Source organism: Gymnoscopelus braueri (genome assembly GCF_963280865.1).
Source record: "Gymnoscopelus braueri genome assembly, chromosome: 2".
Taxonomy (NCBI): Eukaryota; Metazoa; Chordata; class Actinopteri; order Myctophiformes; family Myctophidae; genus Gymnoscopelus; species Gymnoscopelus braueri.
In genome coordinates, this window is record NC_137604.1 from 48,579,690 (window position 1) to 48,603,262 (window position 23,573).

A 23,573-nucleotide genomic window follows, 5' to 3' on the forward strand; every position below is an offset into this window, starting at 1 on the left:
CGGTAGCAAGCACCTAAGACTTTTATGATAATATGGAAAAAATATATATATATTAACCACAAGCCAACCATTGTGTTAGTAGCCTGTAGTCTAAATAAACATGTCTCAAGTGAACAAATATCCCTTTTAAACACACTCACTTGAGTCCTACTGTCTTTCCTTTTACAATTTCAGTTTTATTCACAATATCTCACCCAGAAAAAATGTAAAAGAAATCATAATTCATCATGTATTCCAAATAATCTAAAAAAATATTCTCACAGCGTGTCTCTGAGGATAGCTGTCTATGGGTGGGTCTACTGTAAGTGTCTGGACCATATCAGTGTCAAACTGTGTATGCACTGCCAGTAAGCCACAGAAATACATCCGTGTTGTTTGACATATGACACACCTTTTGAAATATTGAACCTTCATTTCATACAGGAAGTCAAAGCAAAGGTGCCCAAAAGGTTTCTCCTTGCCCAAATTTGGAGTTACATGTCATTGTCATAGATATGTTATGACCGTTATGACATAGATGATAATTGACATGACGTCATAGATGACTGATGTCACGGGCTGGCCACATGAAGTCCTAGACCACATTGTAGCCACGCCATTCCCGTGTGAATCCTGAGATTCCCATGGTTAGATTATTTTAAGACAACACATTACCACACACATGTACAGCTTTGCAAGAGCTTTTTACAATCATGTTTTATAATAAAAAATAATTGTGTCCCCTTTAGTTGTTGTTGGGATATTTGTTACAGTACATATGGCACATACGTGTACCCATCCTAACTATTAGGAACATTAACTTTACATGAATTCTACTTGCAGCTATGGCTCACAGAGGGCTGCGACTGCTTTAGCGCTGCCACTACTTCATCTTCTTCTTGGACTTTGCTGCCCCTTGGTGGCAAGATTTTGATCCTGCATTCCTAAAAGAAAGAAAGAAGCATCTATTTATTTATTTGTTTTTATACATGCAGATCTGATGGTCGCTAACAACATACCATTCAATGAAATGATTAATAAAATATGTATCATAATATAAATATGTAAGTGTAGTGACACAAACCATGTTCAAGATAGTATTGTGAAGGTGCTTACTTGGTAGATGTCTCTGGAGTCTCTGGGTTGAGTATGATCACTTCCTCCTCCTCACTGTCCGATATAACTACCACGTCTCCTTCAAAGCCAAACAATAACACCACAACATGCTTAGTTTCTTCTTGTTTATTGCAAAATGTCGATCTTGACATCAGAAAATATGAGTCAGGTATCGATGTAATGGTGACCGGACACCACATGGACATGCCTGCAAAATGCATCATGGAACTTGTAGGAACACAGAGAAAGGCCAAAACAGAAATGTTTTCTGTCAATTCGGATTGTGTCATTGTTGTTTCTATTGACTATGATAGGTTCTGTGGCAGCTACTGATAAATGCTGATGGTGTACTATTTGTACATACGCTGATCTATTTTTATTATCCTATTAGTATAAAACTACTGACGTTTCACTCTGTCTTTTTGTTCTTTACTATTATAATTAGTGTGGTTGCCCTAACAGGGCAACCAGACTATAGTAATCTTCACACTTTATTATTATTAATATTATAGATAAACTTTATTTCTAATCGTAACTCCTCCCACAGTTTATTTTTCCCAATTTAGTGCCATATGTCAAAATGACCGGAGATTGGGTGCATTGGGTGCATAGTTTTATTGATATTGATTTATTAGTGCATTAAATTTCCCCATCCACTTTAATGAAAAAGTGAAAAAACTCAAATTCAAGTATTTTTTTCTCAGAAACCGTAAGAGCTAGAGTTACCAGATTTGGAGGGGAGGTTTATAATTTAGTCCGAAATTATTGAAAAAATAATTACACTAATCGGCCACATGGTGGCGCTATAACAGCCCCCTTTACGTTTTGGCCTATAACTCTTGAACCGTAGGTCGTAAAATCAAAAAAAAAATCCCCTAGATTCCTTGGGTCATGACGCATCTCCCCATATAGGCCACGCCCATTTGCGTCAGGATAGATTTTCCGCCATTTTGAATTTTCTTCAAAACACACTTTTAGCTCCTCCTCCCACATATTTTGGTCTAATTTCACAAAACTCGGTACACATGATCTCTGGACCCATGCAATAATCTGGACCGAAACAGAATTTTGGTAGTCCATACCGTTCGTCCGTAAATGGCTTCGTTTTACAAAAAAGGCCACAAATCACGAACGAAACGTCCAGTCAATCCTAAATTTGAATCACATGTCAAGGGTGGTTTATTCAACAAATCCCCAAAAGCATTTCCACTTTGATCCATAGGGGGCGCCACAAATGCTCAAAATGTAACCGTTTGATGCAAAAACCTTATGTTGGGGGGATCAATCCTCTCAAAATGAAACGCAAGTGATCTCAGGAGTTATGTGACAATGTAATTGGCGCAGCCTCCGACGGTATTCCTCCCAGCGTATTCCTCGAGTCCCGGCGGCAGCGACCCGCGACTCGCGTCGGCGCAACCACACTCTGCAATTGCCCTGAATTGCGACGCGTCTAGTTACCTATGCTACTACTACATTGTCTGAAGGAAGCCAAACAAAAATAAGTTTTACTTGTCACTTATGTACCTGTGCACAAGATGTAACAATAAAAAAACATTTAACTGAGATGCACGTCATAAATGTGCTAGTGTCCCTTTAAGTTAATTGTCACCAAATCTTCCATTTACCTGTCCCTGTGTCCGTCCTCTCATGTTGGTCCTCTTCCATCGTTACCTCCTCCTCCTCCTCCTCCTCCTCCTCCTCCTCCTCCTCCTCTTCCTCCTCCTCATCCTCTTCTAGTCCCCAATTATTAACAACCTGGCCCACCTGGCCCATGCCTGGAGCAGGAAGCACAGGAGATGGCACCCTGACATGCAGGATTAAGGTCAACATACACAATATGGGAGAGTGTTCATTTTGACAGCACATTTTTATTTAGTTTAGTCAGTCTTTTGAATAAAATGTAATTTAGTTTTAGTCATATTTTAGTCATCTGAAAAGTTTGAGTTTTAGTCTATTTTAGTCGACTAAATATTATAAGATTTTAGTCGACCAAATCTACTTTTGATTTCGTCACAACCAAACACAGACAATGACTTGTCTTTTAGTTATACTGGATCTCTTCTCCACTAGTCCCTCCCTAACATTTTAGTCTAGTTTTTATTTGTTGACGAAATTGTCAATATATTTAGTCTTAGTTTTAGTCATCATAGCGCAGTTTTTATTTTGTTTTCGTCAGTGAAAAAAGGTAGTCGACAAACAAATGTATCTTTATGTTCCAGAATTATGGAAAGTCTATTGTTATTCCTGTTCCTAAGAACCACCATCCTTTATATTCTGTACACAGATGACTATCGGAGCCAGTTTTGACAGATGACTCCATTATGATAAATCCAGTCATATCCTTGTGGTTGATTCTTTTTTAAACTTGTGCAAAAACTCATTCTTTCAACTCATGGCACCATCACTGCTGTCAACCAAGCTATAAATACCTTGGTTCAATCATTGATAAGAATTTTACTTTTAATGTAATAGAGAAATGGTTTGGAGTGGTCAACAACTTTTCTGTTTCATGTTGACAGGTCCCTGATGACGCTCTATTAGAAATCCTGAATAGAATCCATTTAATCATTTTCTCTCATATGTTTGTATAGCAGTCTAAAACATCAATGTAGAAAGCACTTAGTTGATAAAATAGCAATACTCTTTATCAGGAGTTTAAATCCTTAACCTCTGATTCCACAGGTTAGTCATAACTGCATTTTTCTTATTGCTTTTCTGATGATAATGCTTGTTCATTGATGCAGTCCTGCCGCATCTGTGCTACCCTTACTAATGTGCTTCATCTGACCGCATCCATTTTAAACACTGTAAGATGGGTTAGCCCAGTTTATGTTGTAGACGTGTGCATATTTCCGGTACTATTGTTATTTTACCTCTTCTGATCTCTGTACATGTCTATTGGTGGTACTTTTGTGTAGTGCTAAGAATGATTAATTGCAGCAGTGCATGTTGATGGGAGGTATGATACAAGTACTGGGTAATTCTTGTGTAAGATTTGTTAATGCATGTTCAGGAAAATAAATTATCTAATAAGGCTAAGTCAAGGATACGTTTGAGGTGCGGCCTGAGGTGGGGCCTCAGATCTCTGTACGATATCGTTGGCTCTTTCTGTGACCTCTTCCATCTCCTCCATCTCCATAGGAGTCTCGTCCGCTTTCAGCGTTGTGATTCGTTCCCTGGGCATAGACTCTGCAAAGCCACACCTTCCCCCCTCCTTCCTGGCGAGATGAAATCATAAGAAAAAAATAAACAATAAAATAAATAATCCCTGGTGATCATTTGGGTCTACATTCTAGGGACAAACATCTCAGGCCCACATATAAGTATGATGCAACTACTCACCTGGCTTTCTTATCATTCTCCAGGGCTTTACTGATAAGCTCTGTGATCTCAGACACTTTGACACTGGCAATCTTACTACATCTCAGAACCTACAACAACATAGAAAACATTGCATTGAGTCAAAAATTATCCCTCGTTCCATTCTTACAGTACAGTATGCTTTTATTCACCAACAGAATAAATCAAATATTAGAAAGGTCGAGGCTTCTGCCTTCACCATAGAGCCAGTCTAGTCATGATAGTGTGCCTGTTGCCATGGTATTAGTATTTTAGTAAGGTTATTTGCCACCTGTTCTTTGAGCAACATGATGCCCCCACTGGATTGGACGGAGCAGATCTCTCTGTGTTTGTTCATGGCGATCATCAGCAGACCATCCATCACACGCTCCTCACGCTCACATGGGTCTATAAGCAGGTAGGTCCTGAACAGGTGCGAAGAAGTGAGGAGGACAGACACATGTGCAGAAGATGGGGTGAGAGGAGATCAATATTTGGGGACAGATATGTTTAGTTAAATACATCATATTTCAGTACGGACAACTCATGTTTGTCAATTCAATATATTTAAGTGAGATGACACGATAACATGCTTTTAATTTGGCAATGGATGTATCTCCTCTATCCTGTAATCCCTGTGCATACCTACAGTAGCACATTACCCACTTAAAAGGAGTAGTTCACCCAAAGGATTACCTATTTTCTATCAATTACAAGAAGCCTTGAATTCATGGAGATTGTTTAGTTTTTGTTGCATTCATAAGCCAATAATTTGATGACCAGCGGAGTCTCAAAGAGTCTCCACCCGTCATCAAATTATATATTAATTAAATAGCAGATCTACAAGCTCACATTGCAATGGCACTCGCCCTGAGTAGTACTACCTCACCAGTTGCCTCCTTCTATCCTTGTATGGTTGCTGTGGTGTTGTTCTCTACTATGTACAGTGTCTTTGAGAAAGATGCCCTTGAATTTAATGCATCAATGATCATGTCATTATCGAAGCAGATCCATCAGCACAGTGAACAAATCCACCAGGTGGGTGGTGTTTGGACAGGAAAGAAAGATCACTAAATGGATTGGTGGAGGAACTTTGGTTCTTCCACCAATTGGGTTGGGTGTAGCTGACCAATTATACATACAGTACTGTCAGACATAATTCCCTTACTGAACTACATCTACGTCTTATCCTGTACTGTTTCATATTGCAGGTCATCAACAGGCCTCTGGACCAGTACCCTCAAGGTAAATACCTGTATATTTATGACAATCTACATTTCTGGCAATTTATTGTCCTTACCCCTGTTGGAAGAAGGAGAAGCTGACACAGATTGGCATGTGGTAGATGCTCAGAGGAATAGGGTCTCTCTCCTCAGGACCATACTGACAGAACACAGGGGTGTATGCACTTGTTATCATAATTTCTTATATACTGCAACAGAGGAGATAACTGTGGATAAATTATCTCTTGGAACAATTAAAAGACATTCAACCCATTAGAATTAACTGCCGTTTATAAATTAGGCTGCCTTTGAAAATCTCTCATATAAGTTTCAAATATAATATCACAAGATTTAAATTACAAACAGGAGAAATGGGATCCCAGTCTACTCACCACAGTAACTTCGTCTCCTTGGATTCCTATATCAGGCCGTTTGAAGTGGCAAAGAGCAGTGATAGCAGCTATACTGGCAGCATCCATCAGGTTACCATCATGATTCAACATATGAACATCCACTCTGATTGCCCATACCTGTTCACACATACACAATCGGTACAATTTAGGCATTTAGCAGATGCTCTTATCCAGGAATAAGGAGTGATACAAGGCATGAGGAGTGTTACTAGTGCTAGGAGTGAGGTAGAGTCTGAAGAAGTACGTTTTCAGAGGATGAGGACTTAGGAGTGAGTCTGCAGTTTTTATCTGCTGTCATTCCACAGCACGGGAGCCAGATGGGTGAAGATTTTAGAACCCAGTTCCCAATTGCTTGAAATGCCTTCAGTTTACTGGTATATTTAATTAACGTGCGATTTTGAATGCTGCCAATATCACATCACCCTACCGAGTCAGAATGCCTGCATTGTTATCCCAGCACGTGAGTTTGAACACTAAGTGTCACTTACAGGTATCATCATGACATGCGGTGCATTCGGCTTTGTTGAGGGTCTATACAAACACAATTGGCCCATGTTCAGGGGAGGCAAGCGGGGGGGTGATATTTGTCACTGCACATAATCCTACAGGCTAGGGCGGCATCTGTCAGCCGGGATGAGTGGGACGGAGGCGCTGTGTCCTCCCGCTGTGGGCTCTTCACTGGCAGGTGAGCCAGTAGGGTACAGCAGTGACAACACACAGAAATGTGTGGGTAAGGATTAATTAATCAAAACATGATGAAGGGTCGCACTCAGAAATAAAAGTCAATATTTTGTATTGTTCCATATGCATCAAATGGACAAGATGACAGACGTTTCGTCTATCCAGTCTTCCTCAGTGTCTGATAGCCAAAACGTCATCTTGTTAATTGAAGACATATGGAACAATAAAAAAAATCTACTTTTATTTAGTGCGACCCGTCGTGGTTTGATTTGTTGAATAGTTATTTGGATAACGCACCAGAGTGGTCAGAGCATGGTGGGAGTTAAGTAGGGAGGGATTAATTGGCATAACGACTAAATTGGGGAGAAAATAATTGGCTACTCTTCATAAAATAAAATAAAGTACTCTACCCATTATATTCAACTAAGGTGATAAAAGTCACAAGTACTTAATCAGAGGGCATGTGGCAATGACTCGCCCACTGCCTATTCCTACAATTTATGTTAATGTTTTACCCAGCGTGTACTGGTATTCCAGTACAGCTTAGGATGCAACCGGAAGCCAGTGAAGGGAGCACAGAAGGGGGAGGCGTGAATATTTAGCAACATTGGAGACCAGGCATCACAACTAACAACGTATGTTGAATGGGGGATGTAAAATGTACACTTTCATAATGTGTGAGTTTTACCTTTTCCCCAGATACCACACACAGAGACTCTGTGTCAATGCACTTGGAGTTCCTCAAGCATCTCTCCAGTTGTCTGTTTAGCTTCACTGACAGGTCAGACTGCCTGTAGAGACAAACACAAATAATCATATATTGCGGTCTCTATTCGACAATTGAAACAAAAGCAAAGAAAAAGTCAAAATGCAGGATTGTCTGCTAGCTTTCCTACCTTCCCACTTCAAATGCTGGTGAGGCCATGGGTGACAATTCTATGTTGAAGAACATGATTCCTTCATTTGGCCGATTCTCTTTGGGAACAACCAACTCAGCGGACACCTGGGCCATGACCCTATTGGAATTAAAGGACATTGACAATAGTAGTGGCATGATAACAGCATGGTACTGAATACAGAAATTGAGTTGATAAACAGTATTGGCATTTTGCCATGCATCACAATACTTTGCCTATGTTATGGAAAACATATAATAAATGTAATGTTAGTATAATGTGTGTGACTCTGAAGGCCTGGACAACAGGCTGAGGAATGTAATGTTCAGCAGGGAGCAATAAAAGGCTGCAGAAGAGCAGCTGGATATCTTTAGCCAGTGAGATCATGTTTGTTGACAGGATTCTTCCACAGGACGGCCTGACCCATGCTGGCTGCAAAACTGTATACGTGAAATGCAATGGCAGGAGAAAAGGGGCATTCTCTGGCTAATATTATGTGACATGTGGTAATAATAATGATGTATAGCTAAGAATAAGTTCATCTTGATTGGTCAGACCAGTGAGATCATGTTTGGAGACAGGATTCTGCCACGGGTCGGCCTGACCCATGCTGGCTGCAAAACTGTATACGTGAAATGCAATGGCAGTAGAAAAGGGGCCTGACCCTTGCTGGCTGCAAAACTGTATACGTGAAATGCAATGGCAGGAGAAAAGGGGCATTCTCTGGCTAATATTATGTGACATGTGGTAATAATGATGTATTGCTAAGAATAAGTTCATCTTGATTGGTCAGACAAAATATGGTCTGGTTAAAGTGAAGTGACTTGAGAGTATAAAATCCATGGGCTGAGGGGCTAAGCCTCAGCTGATACTGCATTGTCCATGGACGGTAGGCTTTCATCAATAAAGCCCACTAATTCAACACTTCTCGTCTGTCATCTTTGAGAATCCTCAACACCTACTTAGTTGCTCATACATACTGTAGTAGACTTTTTTGTCTTTTAACTTTTACTTAATCTTAACTCATTTGGGTTGTTATTTACAAAGCATGTTAAAGTCTCACCAAGCCTAGTAAAATGTATTTCAGCAAGACACAAACCCTTCCATGCTAGCTCCTTCTAAGTTGCTCTGAATAAGACAATAAGCTAAATGCTAAATGTAAATGAAGAACTTGCACACTCCTTTTAAATAGATTGCCAATTATACATGGTCAAAGGGCATTCAAAATCTGTGCGCAAAGTAAACACTGACCTGGTTTTTCCCAGATCAACAAAGCAGCATCCATAGTCGGTCCCAAATGAGATCTTTATGCTTCTGTAGTCATATGTCTGCCTTCCATCTAGACGCTGTGGGAAAGGGTAAGTAAAGAGAGAGAAATTCAGACCTAATCCGTCATACAGAATCCAGAAACTTAAGTCTGTAAACTGTACAAATAAATGTGATAGGGATAGGTGGGCACTAGGGACATCTGGGCACCACCGCAATCATGTAAAATTGGCTATTTTGTCCAAAATGTTAAAAAATATATATATATTTTTGAAAAATGGTCTTAAGTAATTCAAAGTATACATGATGTGAACATGCACAGTACATCATTATCAGATTTAATTTTGTACTTCAACTTCTTATTTATGGCCCAAAATGACCAAGATGGATATTCAGGTTTTGTAGCACTTTGTAGCAATTGTAGACATATTAGACCTTAATTGTCGAATGTTTAAGCATGTTCCAAAAGGAGTAAAGGAGTGTAAAACCCTACTCACTTTCAAAACTGCCCTAAAGATACACCTTCAGGAGGCTGCAATTCGAAAATGGCCCCTGTCTAAGTCTTAATCTACCCCCTCTTTCATTTTCTTCTTTTGTATATATTTTTTTCACTCTTCATACCAGTAACCTGTAAGCTGATTGTATGACATTCTGTATAGTAGTGTGTATATCTGTCTGTCTCTTATATGTCATCATGATTTGTGTGCATGGGGTTCTCATCTTAAACAAGCCAAGTGCTTAATGAGTCTTCCAGTTTAGTAGACCTTGTATTGTGAATTTGTACTTCCATGTACTGATGTTCTCATGTCTTACTAAATAAAAGTACATCAATCACTCAATTCCAATCATGTATAAACTTTAGTTTAAAATATTTTCCAAATATTATTATTTTTAAATTTGGGGAAACATTGCCAATTTAACACCCACTCTTCCTTGGTGTCCACACACACACACACACACACACACACACACACACACACACACACACACACACACACACACACACACACACACACACACACACACACACACACACACACACACACACACACACACACACACACACTCTCTGGTGGTTGTTTTTTACAAGGGTCTCACAACGACACAGGATAGCCGGAAGTCTCGCCCCAAAACACAGTCGCCCCCATTGTTTTCGCGAACCGCTCGCCACCAGCGGTTCTTGAACTCGTTTTGCTGAGGTTAAGGTTAGGAATAAGGTTAGGTTTAGTTTAGGCCTAGTTTTACTGAGGTTAAGAATAAGGCTAGGTTTAGGGGAGAGCGTTCTTGTATTCCGACACAGGACACAACGTGCATTAGCCGAGCCCTGGTCCAGAGCGTTACTCACTAACGCAGCTCTGTACCAGGGCTAAACGTGCATATGCCTCCTCAACTTACCTTTTTCTCTTCAATTGCTTTAAGCAAGAAATCGCGCTCACAGTTAGATAACGGAGTGTCTTTCATTCTGTAAACTAAATAAGATAATATTGTAATATTATATAATGAATTACTTAAAGTGTTACTACTGCAACTCGTTCAAAAAAAATTACATGCGTCCACCATCAATGTGTAGTGAACTCCAGCCCGGAAGAGCATGGATGGATTGTAATTGTTTTTACCAAAGTAAATGTTCAGTGGTGTTTTTTTACTTAAGTAAAAGTATCAACCAAGTACCATCATAGTTGTTTGTAGTGCAGGTAAAAAATGTATTCACACTTTATCCGAAGTATAACATTGCTATGTAGTCTTCAACCACTTGTAAGTTATTAAACGTAACAAGATTTAGCTCTTATTTTGAAGGGTGGGGTAACTCGAGGAAGTAGCAAAAATATGAGATCCATTTTCTCTATCAGTGTTGCCAGATTATGCGAGAGAAATAAGCAACTAGGTCTATGAAAACATAGCCTCGGAAACCCATGCCTTTTTATGAAAACAAGCCGAAAAGAAGCGACTAGGCTACATGAGCGCTGCCTTCAAACCTATCAATACGTCACAAGCTCACATCGCGATGCGTTGTGAGCTTGCCTTGTAGATACTGCTATTTTTTTCTAAAAAGTCATGAGGGGAAAAAGTGCAAAATGTGGAATATTTTTACGTTTTAATCTCGACCACTGGTTTAAACAATAATAAGAATACAAAATTGGAAACAAGCCCAAATAAGCAACTACACTTTAGAAACAAGCCCAAAAAACCGCAACAAGCAATTGTACATAAAACAAGCCCAAAGTCACTTATAATAAGCAGACTTGGCAACACTGTTCTATGTGCGCGTGCGCTGTTCAGTCAACCACCACCAGCAGTGAGCACTGAGCAGTTAGTACCAGGGCACGCCGGGGTAGAAGGGAATGAGGAGGTGGACCTCTTGGTAAAGGAAAGTTTAGAAAGAGAAATATACACCCACCTGCCCCTGGGAAGGGTGGAGCTGAGGAGATTAATTAAAGAGGGTTTAATAAAAGGAGTGGCATTTGTGGCAACTGGCAAGCAGGTTGGGAGAAGGAGGATTATGGGGAGGCATTACTCCACACTCAGTTCAACCTAAAGTTAGTGGGAAATGTTGTTGTAACACCTCATCTCGTAGAGATGCAGTTAAACTGTGTAGACTGAGGCTGGAGCATTGTCGGTTAAACCCCCACCAGAACTTGTTTTTAATAGGAAGGCATGCATGACACAGGGCTATGCCAATTGAGGAACAGTCAAGCATGTGTTTCTAGAATGCAGTAACTACAACACAGAAAGACACCGGCTATTTATAAGGATGTCAGAGCTAGGAGTGGAGGCTTTTTCTTTGTTTGGCCATAATGAGAACCACCAATTGATATCAAAAGCACTGCAGTACAGTGCTGCAGTTATGGGAAGATCTAGTTAAATAAACCACCAGACCAGTGGGGGGCAGTAATACGGCCTTGCGGCGTCTACACTGCCGGAAAGTAAAAAGAAGAAGAAGAAGCAGCAGTTCAGTTGTCCACTAGCTGTCATCCACGGCCGTTGGTTCGGTTTGGTTTTGTTTGGGGGGGGCTGACTGACTGTTATATTTATTCATCAGGCCTTGCGTCTGTACGGCCGGGCCCGGGACTCAGAAGTGGGACAGTATTAACGCCCAAAAAAGGCCCTGGAATATATTTTTTGCAAAGCGGAGGATCACACATCGCGTTGATCTCCCCACAGTAACGCAACACTCGAGGTTTGTTTGCATTTCATTCATTCGTTCATTCATTCATTCTCCATCCTTCATCGTGGGGATTCATGGCATCATCAGCATAACACATAACATTAGCAGTGTTAATGTGTGTGGTGGCTGTCCATATTTGTTTTCTGGTTATTATCAGCTTCCGGAGATTTAACCTTAAGTTCTTTTAGTTTTTGGTTCATTAAATGTTCTCGTTTGAGACCCGTTTATTTATGAAGTTTTAAGTTAAAAGGCTATTGTGGTGTTCTTCGACCCCTTTTTTTTGCTGAAGTCCGTTATTTATTTATTTTAGCCTAGAATAAAAAATACTAAAGGATCCGTCAGTGATGTCACAACAACGAGTCTTTTGGGGCTCTGGAACCGCGCTATGTATCTGTCGCATCATGACAGTTTCGCTCGACAATAAATGCACCATATTCAACTGAAAACGCGCAATTTCTGTCGAACGACAAGTGTGTACTGTAACGACGTATCGAGGAACCCCCGAAACTGCAGGATACACACACTTCCACTTGTCTGTGACCTCATTTAACCATCCTTAGTATTTTTTCAGGTGCTAGTTGCTAGCTTTGGCTAACGATAGCTAAGTGCTATGAGCGCGCCATGCATCCACCCATCCATCAGGCCAGTGGAGCAGGTGCCCGCTTCCCCATGAGCCAGTAAAGAGTTTGGTCAATAATCGTGTGTGTGTACCATGGGGCAAGCTTGCCTTTACTGCCGTATAAAATTAACAACTGGCGATTCTAGGTGGTGTGGTGTTTAAAATGTTGGGACACATAGGCTAATATGGTCATTGCTGATAAGACCATTGCTGTTTGCTGCAGTGTTAATAACGCGTTGCTATGGAGGACATTCGGCAACTTCACCCTGAAGAGCTGTATCCCTAACCTGACTCCGCCAGATGGAAGAAGCTTGCTCCACACACACTTTACTGTATCCCTGGCTCTGGCTGTATGTTGAAAGGATGTCCCAAAACGAGCTTTGGCAAGAGAGGCATTGGCTACCTACCTACCCCGGCGGTGGCAGCAGGCAGACATTCAGATAGCCCTGAAACATGACTGTCATACCGTCATGTGAACCATGGCTAACATTCAGATAGAGTTGATAGTATTTATTAATAATGATCATTATTTTCTGTGCAGATTGCCTTGTTGTCACACATTTGTCAAGCAAATTACACATCTACACAAACTAATCGTTTTAGAATGTTGTATTTGCAATTCCTCACTGTCAGATATCCTCTAAATGTATACGTAGCCTAACTCTATTTTGCCAATTGGAGAGAAAACAAATCCAGCCCCAATTATTCATTGGTATTGATAAGTACTAGAACACCATTTATCATGTCCTCCTTAATTTGGTCCACATTCTAAATTTATTCGACCCAACTCTGTTGGCAATACTAACACACTGCTCTATTCTGATGATCCTGTGAGGGGATTATAATTAATAAGAGGATCATGATCAACTAAGAAAAGTACCATGCAATGCTTGATGCTTTCCGGTCTGTATTCCTAGTTTCTTGTTTGTTTCTTGTGAGATGTGTGATATCTGAATATTGGGCTGGGTGATATGACTTCAAATCAATATCACAATTATGTCAATCAACTTCAAATTTTTGCCCCGATTGAGTCGATTATGATCAATGAATGATTATAAAGAAATAGTGAAAATAGCGCATCTACTACAAGCTCACAACGCAATATATTTTTGGTTAATTGCCCAGACCTACTGAATATAATTGACCTACTGTTCATGGCAGTCATTGGAAATCACATAATTTTATTTTTGTTTGTGTACCGATTTTACAGCTTATGTTTTAATGCATTCATTTACTAAAACATTCACACAGTAATCAGACAAGCGAAAGGTATCGTGGGCCTAACTGCATTTGATCAGAGGGAGTCGTGTAGGCCTGTCTTAATCCTTTGTTATCTAATCATTCTGTCAGATTCTGTCAGAAGTTGATTTGTTAAGGAAACCTTGACATAATATGTGAAGATGAAGCTGTGCTCTGCAGACATCAGTCTGACCAACATTTCACTGCACATGCATGTATGAGCACATGACAAATAAAATCTTTGAATCTTTATTTAAATGTGACTGATGACCATCAATTTTTTTGGCTTTACATCTTTTTCTCACGTATCCTGTGTACACTTGCTCCTTTTTTTTATTTATATACTGGGTCTGACCGTCACTCTCTCATGCCCCCTCCAGTTTATGCTATAAATAATATTGGGTATCTCTCTCGCACCTGCCTCCTCTCTGTCCCTCTCCCTTCCTCCTCACCTCATTCACCCTCCCCCTCCCTTCTGATTGTCATCACAATGGCACCCTCCTCTCACCTTCCTGTCACCACCCCCGCTCCTATTCCTCATTCCCTTTTATCACCCTTACACGGTACACCCTCCCCTCACTCCTGTTTTCAACTCTTTCCTCCCCCGGTCCAGATGAAGCTGGTTGGGGGCTGGGTGTGGTGCTTGCTGCTCCTCTTCTCCCTGGCTTTGACAGCAGTGGCAGGCCAGGAAGAGGAGCCCAAGGCAGAGAGTTTAGACCTGGACACCGATGTGGACCTGGAAGAGGACATCATGGCGATGATGGAGGAGGAAGAGGAGGATGCGTTGGTAGAGGAGGAAGAGGAGGAGGAAGACTCCTTCACGTTAGAAGGCGAGGGTGGAGAGAACAAAAACGGAGAGTCGGGCAAAGACGCGGCTGACACCAATATCTCTTTCCAGGTCAGGAATGGGTCATAGTCCAAGAATGGCGTAGGACTAGGTCACTAGGACATTCACACGTTACAGTAGGGCAATATTATGCAGCCACATAGTTTGGTTTTAGAATTGTCTAGTGCACTGTATACATATAATCGCCTTTAAATTAAACCTCCCAACTTTTAGGTTTCTTACCCAACAACTTTGCCTCTCCACAGGTAACATACAAGACCCCAGTTCCCACTGGAGAGGTCCACTTTGCTGAGACCTTTGATGACGGATCATTGGACAGGTATATCATGTCAGGCTTAATTTACACTCAATAGACACCAAGAATAAAGTGAAACCTTAAATGCATTCCTGTCTCGTGCAGCTTCGTGTGATTGCACTGGATAAACTTGATGAATTACTCTTTGTAATGCAATGTGAGCACTATTTCATTGGACGCTAAGTGTGCCCTTTTGTTGATCTCCACAGGTGGCAGGTGTCAAAGACGGTGAAGGAGGATGCTGATGATGATATTGCTAAATATGATGGTTTGTTCCCTTTTTGTCCCCTACCAGCTTTAATGTGGAACCATGTGCAATCTATATTACAATCGGCAAACTGGCTGTACCAGGGAACGAACTGGCTGTACCAGGGAACGAACTGGGAAATTGTCAGTTTGTCTGTTTGTCAGTTGCATGTTAGGTTTCGCTTTTGGTTTGCATGATGCAGTTAGGTTTCGCTTTCGGTTTGCATGCTGCAGTTAGGTTTCGCTTTCGTTTTGCGCGTTGCCAAATCATGTGCGAGAAACAAGCACCGGTGTTGCAAGGAACGTCTACACGCTCTTCTGTCTCTGTCTCCGATGTGCGGGCCAGGCTACTAGACGGGAGGGCCGCGTAGCGGCCCGACCTTCTAGTGCTTGTACAATACATGTATTTGCACTCAAACAATAGTGAAAATGTTTCTTCTCATCACAATCGAGGTATTGGCATTGTCGTGTTTGATGTCCTCGGGCTCATCTGTAGGTCGTCATTGTTGTTCTGTGTGCTGACTCTTCACTCACCTCTCTGTTGATCTCCAGGCAAGTGGGCCGTGGAGCAACTGAAGGAGAACAAGGTTCCTGGAGACCAAGGCCTGGTGCTCAAGTCCCGGGCAAAACACCACGCCATCGCCGCCCAGTTGGACAAAACCTTTGTCTTCCTGGATGACCCCTTGGTTGTACAGTGAGTTCATACTACATTCTGCATCAGCCAGGGTACCTTTTGGATTTACTTCTGATATTAAATCCATAATTTCTGTAATCTATGCACTGTAACTCATCTGATGACCAGACTGGAAAAAGGTATGTTTGTGTCCTAGGTATGAAGTGAATTTCCAGGATGGCATCGACTGTGGTGGAGCATACATCAAACTCCTCTCTGACACTGGCCGTGTGGATCTGGTTTGTATAAATTATACGAGGACCACATAAAGAGTTGAAATTGTATACGTTTATATACATTATTTAAAGACTTCAAATCCAATTTGTACTGTAATTTACTGTAAGCATCTTTGGCTTCATAGTTACAAAAAAAAAAATTATGTATTTATTTAGGCATCTTTAGTACAAGTAAGACGTGCGAACGCGGAAAGCGAACGCCAAAAAAATAAAATAATAATGAAAAAATTATATAAAAAAAAAGTAGCCAATAAAAAAATATATAAAAAATACAAAAGAAATCTGCGTTAAAAGGAGCATCTTAGAAAAATACAAATTCACAAAAAAAGAATGTTTTTGAACAATTCAACAAAGTGTTTGAAGTGCCTGTTTCACCCACTTCCGGGGGGCGGAGCCAAAATCCGAGCCCGAAGTATTTGTTCGTAGACCCCCACTACGTAGAAAAAGTTTCGGCGCGATTCGGGCACTTTTCATTTAACATGGGGTTTCAATGGGGAGTTTTTAGGAGCCTTCTCCGGGGCGTGGCTTCCGGGGGAAGGGGCGGGCTTAAACGCGACCTTGACAGGTGTGTTCAGTTTTCAAAGACCTTTCATTTGATGTATGGTACGTCTATATTGGACATTTACTTGGCTGCACACAGGCAGTGCACACAATACTGCACACAGAGACGCAGAGAGACACACAAGCCGAGCACGGTGTCATAGTAAGCTCCACTTGCGCGGAGGCGCGCCTCCTTCCGCTGCGTTCGCAATAAGACTAAGCCATACCTTGAGAAGATATAGACATGTTTTCTGTGCCACAAATCCCTATATTTTTGCCAGGGTTTAGGTGGTTAAAATATACATCAATAAATAAAACTAGTGATATTATGAATATATTAATTGTTAAAATGTAAACAGTAATATAATTTACTGTTTGAATTTAGATTCCCTTTCTATCAGGAAGCCATTAATTCAATTTGGGAATCTCAAACTGCAGAGAGCCTATAGTGTTTTACTGTCTTGATTTGGCTTGATTTCTATAACTACAACTAGAGTTTAATATATCAGACTATTTAGTAGTGAATGGGAATTATTATATGATGAATACATAACCATAACAGTGTTGACATTATGCATTATCCATGTAGCTACAAGTGGACCTGGTGAAATCCAAGGTTCTTCTGTTCTTTGCGCCAGATAAATACTTTAATAATGAATAGCTACATTTTGGTTGTTTGGCACCATAGGAGCAGTTCCACGACCGTACGCCCTACACCATCATGTTTGGACCTGATAAGTGTGGGGAGGACTACAAGCTGCATTTCATATTCCGACATCAGAACCCTCAGAACAAAGATCTGGAGGAAAAGCACGCCAAGAGGGCTGACGTGGATCTCAAGAAGTTCTACACAGACAAGAAGACCCACCTCTACACTCTGGGTAAGTGTCTAATATTGCAACCCAGATTTCTCCACCAAATGAAAAATAAAGTACAAATGAGCAGTCAAGTAGGTATTGTTCAGATGAGTATGTATGTATAATGAACAATGCCTTCTTTCAACCTGTCCATTCTCTTATGTGATCTAGTGCAAATTAAAAACCTTGTGTGTGTGTGTTTATCTCATTCCTGTCAGTCTTGAACCCAGACAACAGTTATGAGATGTTCATTGACCAGTCCAGTGTGAGCCGCGGCAACCTGCTTCATGACGTGGTGCCTCCTGTTAACCCAACCAAGGAGATAGATGACCCCAATGAATCCAAGCCAGATGACTGGGATGAGAGAGCAAAGGTTCCCGACCCAGAGGCCATCAAACCCGAGGACTGGTAAGACCATCTCCCAGAATTTATTAAATGTATTTTGACTGGAATGAACTCTGTTCAAAACCAAGCATTTTAATTTGTAATTTAATTCAGATTATGCACTTCCTTATCCATAATGTTATACGGGTAGTAACTTGCATAAAGAGAATGGGGTGACCGTTTTGTGACAGATTGTGTTTAGGTGCATGTCTAGATTCAAGGTATACATTGCATATTATATTTACAGTGTTCATGTCAATAGCCGCCCGTAACGCATTGTGAGCTTCTAGATCTGAGCTTGTAGATCAGCTTGTAGATCTGCTCTTAGTTCTTAAACTGTAGCTAACTGTAGCTGTGTGTTCCAGGGACGAGGAGGAGCCAGCAAAAATCGAGGACCCTGATGCTTTGAAGCCAGAGGGCTGGCTGGATGAGGAACTAGAATTTGTCTCTGACCCTAGTGCTGATAAACCTGTAGACTGGTAAGGGATGTAAAATAAATATCAATTTGAAACACAGTGTTACCCATCTGTCCCAATTATCCAACCTCACTGCTCTCTTCTTTATTTCTCACTCTGCCCGTAGGGACGAGGACATGGATGGAGAATGGGAGGCCCCTCAAATTCCCAATCCAGCCTGTGAGACCGCCCCGGGCTGTGGAGAGTGGAAGCCACCCATGGTCAACAACCCCAAGTACAAGGGCAAGTGGAAGGCCCCACTGGTGGACAACCCCAACTATCAGGTAACGGGTATCTTCTGGTCACTAGTATTGACATGTTCCACCAAATTGGCTGGAGATGTTCCATCAACCAGTTAGAGCTGGAAACTCCTTGTGCGTGTTTGTGTGTGTTTAAGTTAATGCAAATTAATCACATGAAATAAATGCTCCTGGTGTGTAAGAACCTTTATTATTGACAACATGAATTCCCTCCACCTCCCCCCCCCCCCCAGGGAGTTTGGAGCCCCCGTAAGATTGACAACCCAGACTTCTTTGAGGACCTACAGCCGTTCAAGATGGTGCCGTTCAATGCTGTCGGCCTGGAACTGTGGTCTATGACCTCCGATATCTACTTTGACAACTTCATCGTCACGTCGCACAAGGAGGTGGCGGACCGCTGGGCCTCAGATAGCTGGGGGCTGAAAAAGCTGGTGGCCAGTGCCAATGAGGTACACTATGAGAATGCTCACCACCTCACATACGCTACACTGTTGAGATAGCACACAGGTGCTTCAGCATCGTCTTCTATAGAGAAGTGGGGTGGACTTCTGGGATGTCTGTGGGTACCCTTTGAAAGATATACACATGTAATGGGGGAATGAAAACAGGTTGGTTTGTTTTTCTTTTCTGTTGTGTAATACTTTCGGTATTTTTGGTAACTATAGATCAGCCAAACATTTGGCTAATATATGTAGTAGATAGATTTATACTTAATTAATCCCGAAGGAAATTAGTTTTGTTCAACAGCTCCAGTGCGATACTTTCCTACAGATTGTCAATAAAAAAGAAGCATGATGAACATATAAAATACATTACATCAATGGGAATAAATGCAATAACCCCCAGTTACCATAATCTAATGGGTCCATATTGGCAAGTGGCAACTATATTTAGTACATATCTACTGTATATATGGAGTTTGTCTGATATTTGGAAAGGAAAATTCTACTTGCTAGCACCTGAGTAAAATGGCTGCAAGTCTGCTGTGTCTGCACTACATGCACACTTGAGAACCAAAGTATATCCATACACAACTAATTATATCGGGCTTCCTTGAGACTAGTTGACTAGCCCACTAACTTTTGCATACCTTTTTAATAACAAGTATACAGATAACTGATCAATATAGCAGAAGAAAAGGTAAAGAAATGGTTCATGCATTGCTGACTCTTTGTCTCTCTTTTCTTGCCCTCCCTCCCACCAGCCGGGGGTGTTTGCCCAGCTGATGATGGCTGCTGAGGAGAGACCGTGGCTCTGGGTGATTTACATACTGACAGTGGGTCTGCCTATAGGACTGCTTGTGCTCTTCTGCTGGCCAAAGGTACACAAACCAAGGACATTGGGAGAAATGTTCACATTTAGCTTTGTATTGGATTAAGACAGACTCAATCATTTTTCCTAAGCCATTGGATGGTGGGCATCAATGGCCTATTTAGGACATGGAACATGTGACACACCACTTTATATGCAATAATAACTATATCGCTTTAAAATGTAATGAATAAAGATGTGTGTGGTATAACTACTGATAGAAACCCATGTGGAATCACATGTTTACAGGTACATAAAGGAATGCCTGTGTAATGATTTTGTGCATGCCCATCCTTGGATGTGGCACTTGGAGGATATTGAGTATTTATCAAAAAGTTTTAAAATAATATATTATCTGGACACAGACAGTCATACAGTACTCCTTTTTTAACAAGAGCTCTTTCATGTTTCAAAGTCTCTTCTTGGAACAGAGAGGAACAATGTATTTAAGTCTGTTTGTTTTTAAATGTGAGAGATGATTTTCATTGAAAGGTCTAAAGAGGGAAGTTGACAGTGAAAACATAACATTCAAAGAATGTTATGCGTACATCCTACCCGGTTTAAAGTCCATATCCTACCTATGTGGGCCTGTCAGTCTGATGTTTTAAATGATTTACAAAATAATTTCCCGGAGTAGGGAAAGTTCTGGTCCACGGGCCGCCTGTTACCTACCACTGATCTAAATGTCCTCTTGCTCCCCTTCACAGAAATCCGACGATGACTATCAGTACAAGAGGGTAGGCCGCCCTCAGGCTCCTGTAGAGGAGGAGGAAGAAGAGGAGGAAGAAGAGGAGGAAGGGGTAGAGGAGGAAGAAAAAGTAGCTGATGTCCCAGTTACAGAGAATGCAGCAGGTTAGACAAATAACACACACACACACAGTACACACTTGTCAACCCTGTTTGGTAGCATTGGGTTCTTGCGATTATTTGGTACCATATCTGCAATTAAGCTTTTATGCCAGCAAGATAATCTATATAGAGTACTAGACTGTGTCAACAGTGTTGTTAAACATCTGTCAGTGGCGTAATACGATGAGTAGCTCCTACAAAAAGGAGGTGTGGTAAAGTTGAGTGATTTCAGAATGGACATTATGAAAGAGCCATGCTCATTATGCCCTCCCCTCTTTTTCTATCACCCTCTTGCAGAAGCAAAGGAGAAAGAACAAGAGGAGGAGAACATTACAGAGGAGGGTGGGGATGATGTAGAGGGAGATGAAGGAGAAGAAGACAACGAGGAGGAGGAGGAGGACGACGAGGAGGAGGAGGTGGTGGAGGAGGACGATGAGGAGGAGGACGAGGAGGAGGAAGGGGAAGAGAGTAAACCCCAAGAGAGAACATCAGAAGATGAGGTCAGTGTTCATCCTTTAAGTGATGGCCCTATACTGACTGTATCAACAAATAGCTGGGGCTCCTTCCTATAGACGAATCCACAGACGCGCTGCCTGTAGGCAGCCATAGCTGGTCAACGCTCCGCACCGCGACACCGCAGCAATGGCCGCCTACAGGCAGCGTGTCTGTGGATTCGTCTATACACTGTATACGGTAGGAACCCCAGCTATTTGTTCAAACAGTGATTCTCAAACCTATTAATTTCAAGAACGCCCAGTTTCAAAAGCATCTGGCCACTCAGTTGATACAATGTTCATCTCTGGGACCCCAATTTACACTGTAGAATTTTCAGTTTTATTTTAACACTGAGAGTCTGCATTTGTTTACCAGGCCACTATCAATCATTTAGAAAACATTTAGCTGTTTTCCGTCTTGGTTTCACTGACCAACGGCATGTTTTGCAGAGTTGGTGTCACTGTGCTGTGTCACTTTTGGGGCATCCACACCATTTCCATATCATGGACGTCGTATAACCGTTTGTCACTAGTCTTGTTTCATAGGCTTTTAGATTTATCCATATCGAGTATTGAGGCCCGACGTCTATGAGCCGTTAATTATATCGCAATTGTATCGCGATTGACTATCAAGATCGTTTTATCGCCCAGCTCTAAGCCTCAGTAACACTGACACACCAGATCCAGGCTGAATCACAGAATGCTAAATAAGCCCAATTATGTTATTATTTATGTCTGAACATACAGAACCTAATCTATGTGTATTCAGCTTTATTCAGTAGACAAATGCAGTTTGCTCTCTGTAAGTTTTATTGGTAACATTGACAGTGAATCAGTGATACAGTTTGGTTTGCAAAAGACAGCACGTGGGATAACACTAACATCTCTTACTTTATCTCTCTCTTTGTCCAGCCAAAGGACAGCAGCGACGCCATTGGAGACAGCCACAAACAGGCTGTGAGAAAGAGGAGGGTACGGAAAGACTGAGGAATGTGAACCACGCTCTTTCCACCTTTCTCCTCCTCTCTCCTTCCAGCATGCCCTGATGGCCGAGGAGGTGGAAGGGCTGCCGAGCCTGCCCCTTCGCCTATCTCCGCGCTGAACAGCATGCATTTCCTCCAGCCAACCCGGTAGTCTGCAACCATCCACCAACTACAGTACCATATCTGCTGCATCTCTCTTCTCTATCCAACTCCCCCCATCCTCTGTCCCTCAGCTACACTATTCTAAGGTCCATGTTTCCTCTGAGTGACAGCTTATGTCATCTCCCCTCCCTCCAGTTCACCTTTTTTCCATTCCCTCATCCACAGCCATCGAATGAATGGCCCCCAATATCTGCCTTTTGGAAATCTTACTTCCTTTAGCTTCCATCCATTGCATACTTCTCATCTTCCCTCCAAAACACACACACACACACACACACACACACACACTCATTAGCCTGTGCCCTCCATCTTTCTCCCTTAAGTCCCATCTAAGCTTTAAGTCTTCCTTTCTGAAAATAGTTCATGATCGTTCATTGGAGTTTTTACTGTTGACTTTTTATGATCTGACTGCTCTGAGAGAGCCGAGACAGCGGATAGCCTCTGTGCCTCTGTAAACTAGTTGTATAATGCCGCTCATTACAGAGCACACAGGCGCCATCTCATGAGTGACATTCTTTGTTTTTTTTGCAGCCACTCTTTTATGGTGAAGCATATTTGAGGATGCAGGTAGTAGTTCCTTTTGTTTTTTGTTTTCTTTATTCTCAGTTAAATTAGTTTTTAAGACTCGAGCTGAGGCAAATGCTTTTGAGATGCGACCATAATGACAGGACAACTCCATCTAATGGTCAAAATGTTACCTCTTCAAGAAAATGGATGCTGATTTATATTCACTTGTAATTTATCAAAGGGAGTCGGGAAGCATCAGTTTTTTTTTGTTTTTTTTTTACTAAGTTATAGCAAACTAAAGATCAAAAGGATCAGCACTGATAATCCTATTTATTCATGTTTTAAAACTGTTTATTCCTGTTTTAAAACTATTGTTCGTTTTCTGCCAGTTTGAGAATTAAAAGAATATTGACAATGCCGTTTTTGGGTGTCTTTAGGTCTTTCTTTTTTATGACCGACTGTTTATTATAATTTTCAATACAAACCGTACAATACCCATTACAAATAAGAGGTACACAAGAATGCATATCATACATA

General features: G+C 41.4%; 2 protein-coding genes across 2 annotated transcripts; one reads left to right on the forward strand and one right to left on the reverse strand.

The window, feature by feature from the left end:
- Positions 1 to 151: 151 nt before the first annotated feature.
- On the reverse strand, positions 152 to 10,482 carry LOC308104232 (exosome complex component RRP45-like). The gene is made up of 12 exons (XM_080454603.1): positions 10,309 to 10,482; positions 8,899 to 8,993; positions 7,648 to 7,767; positions 7,440 to 7,542; positions 6,050 to 6,187; positions 5,735 to 5,817; positions 4,727 to 4,859; positions 4,438 to 4,526; positions 4,146 to 4,313; positions 2,721 to 2,899; positions 1,096 to 1,174; positions 152 to 923 (listed from the first exon to the last, which is right to left on the reverse strand). The coding sequence occupies exons 1-12, from the start codon at positions 10,372 to 10,374 to the stop codon at positions 863 to 865; spliced, it is 1,314 nt and encodes a 437-aa protein (XP_080310729.1). The 5' UTR covers positions 10,375 to 10,482; the 3' UTR covers positions 152 to 862.
- A 1,319-nt stretch (positions 10,483 to 11,801) lies between these two features.
- clgn (calmegin) lies at positions 11,802 to 23,455 on the forward strand. The gene is made up of 15 exons (XM_080450040.1): positions 11,802 to 12,091; positions 14,551 to 14,835; positions 15,030 to 15,103; positions 15,289 to 15,347; positions 15,878 to 16,019; positions 16,156 to 16,237; positions 17,463 to 17,655; positions 17,850 to 18,039; positions 18,381 to 18,494; positions 18,598 to 18,754; positions 18,964 to 19,179; positions 19,935 to 20,051; positions 20,749 to 20,893; positions 21,188 to 21,390; positions 22,297 to 23,455. The coding sequence occupies exons 2-15, from the start codon at positions 14,551 to 14,553 to the stop codon at positions 22,369 to 22,371; spliced, it is 2,052 nt and encodes a 683-aa protein (XP_080306166.1). The 5' UTR covers positions 11,802 to 12,091; the 3' UTR covers positions 22,372 to 23,455.
- The last annotated feature ends 118 nt before the right edge of the window (positions 23,456 to 23,573 follow it).

What these genes read in the sequence shown, in the direction of transcription:
- LOC308104232 (XM_080454603.1), bottom strand. Translation starts at nt 10,374, where the DNA reads ATGAAAGACACTCCGTTATCTAACTGTGAGCGCGATTTCTTGCTTAAA. An exon ending in CCAGCATTTGAAGTGGGAAG is followed by an intron (nt 7,543 to 7,647) that starts GTAGGAAAGCTA and finishes TTGTCTCTACAG; the next exon opens with GCAGTCTGACCTGTCAGTGA. An exon ending in GTGTGGTATCTGGGGAAAAG is followed by an intron (nt 6,188 to 7,439) that starts GTAAAACTCACA and finishes ATGTGTGAACAG; the next exon opens with GTATGGGCAATCAGAGTGGA.
- clgn (XM_080450040.1), top strand. Translation starts at nt 14,551, where the DNA reads ATGAAGCTGGTTGGGGGCTGGGTGTGGTGCTTGCTGCTCCTCTTCTCC. An exon ending in GACCCACCTCTACACTCTGG is followed by an intron (nt 17,656 to 17,849) that starts GTAAGTGTCTAA and finishes CATTCCTGTCAG; the next exon opens with TCTTGAACCCAGACAACAGT. An exon ending in TGCTCTTCTGCTGGCCAAAG is followed by an intron (nt 20,052 to 20,748) that starts GTACACAAACCA and finishes TCCCCTTCACAG; the next exon opens with AAATCCGACGATGACTATCA.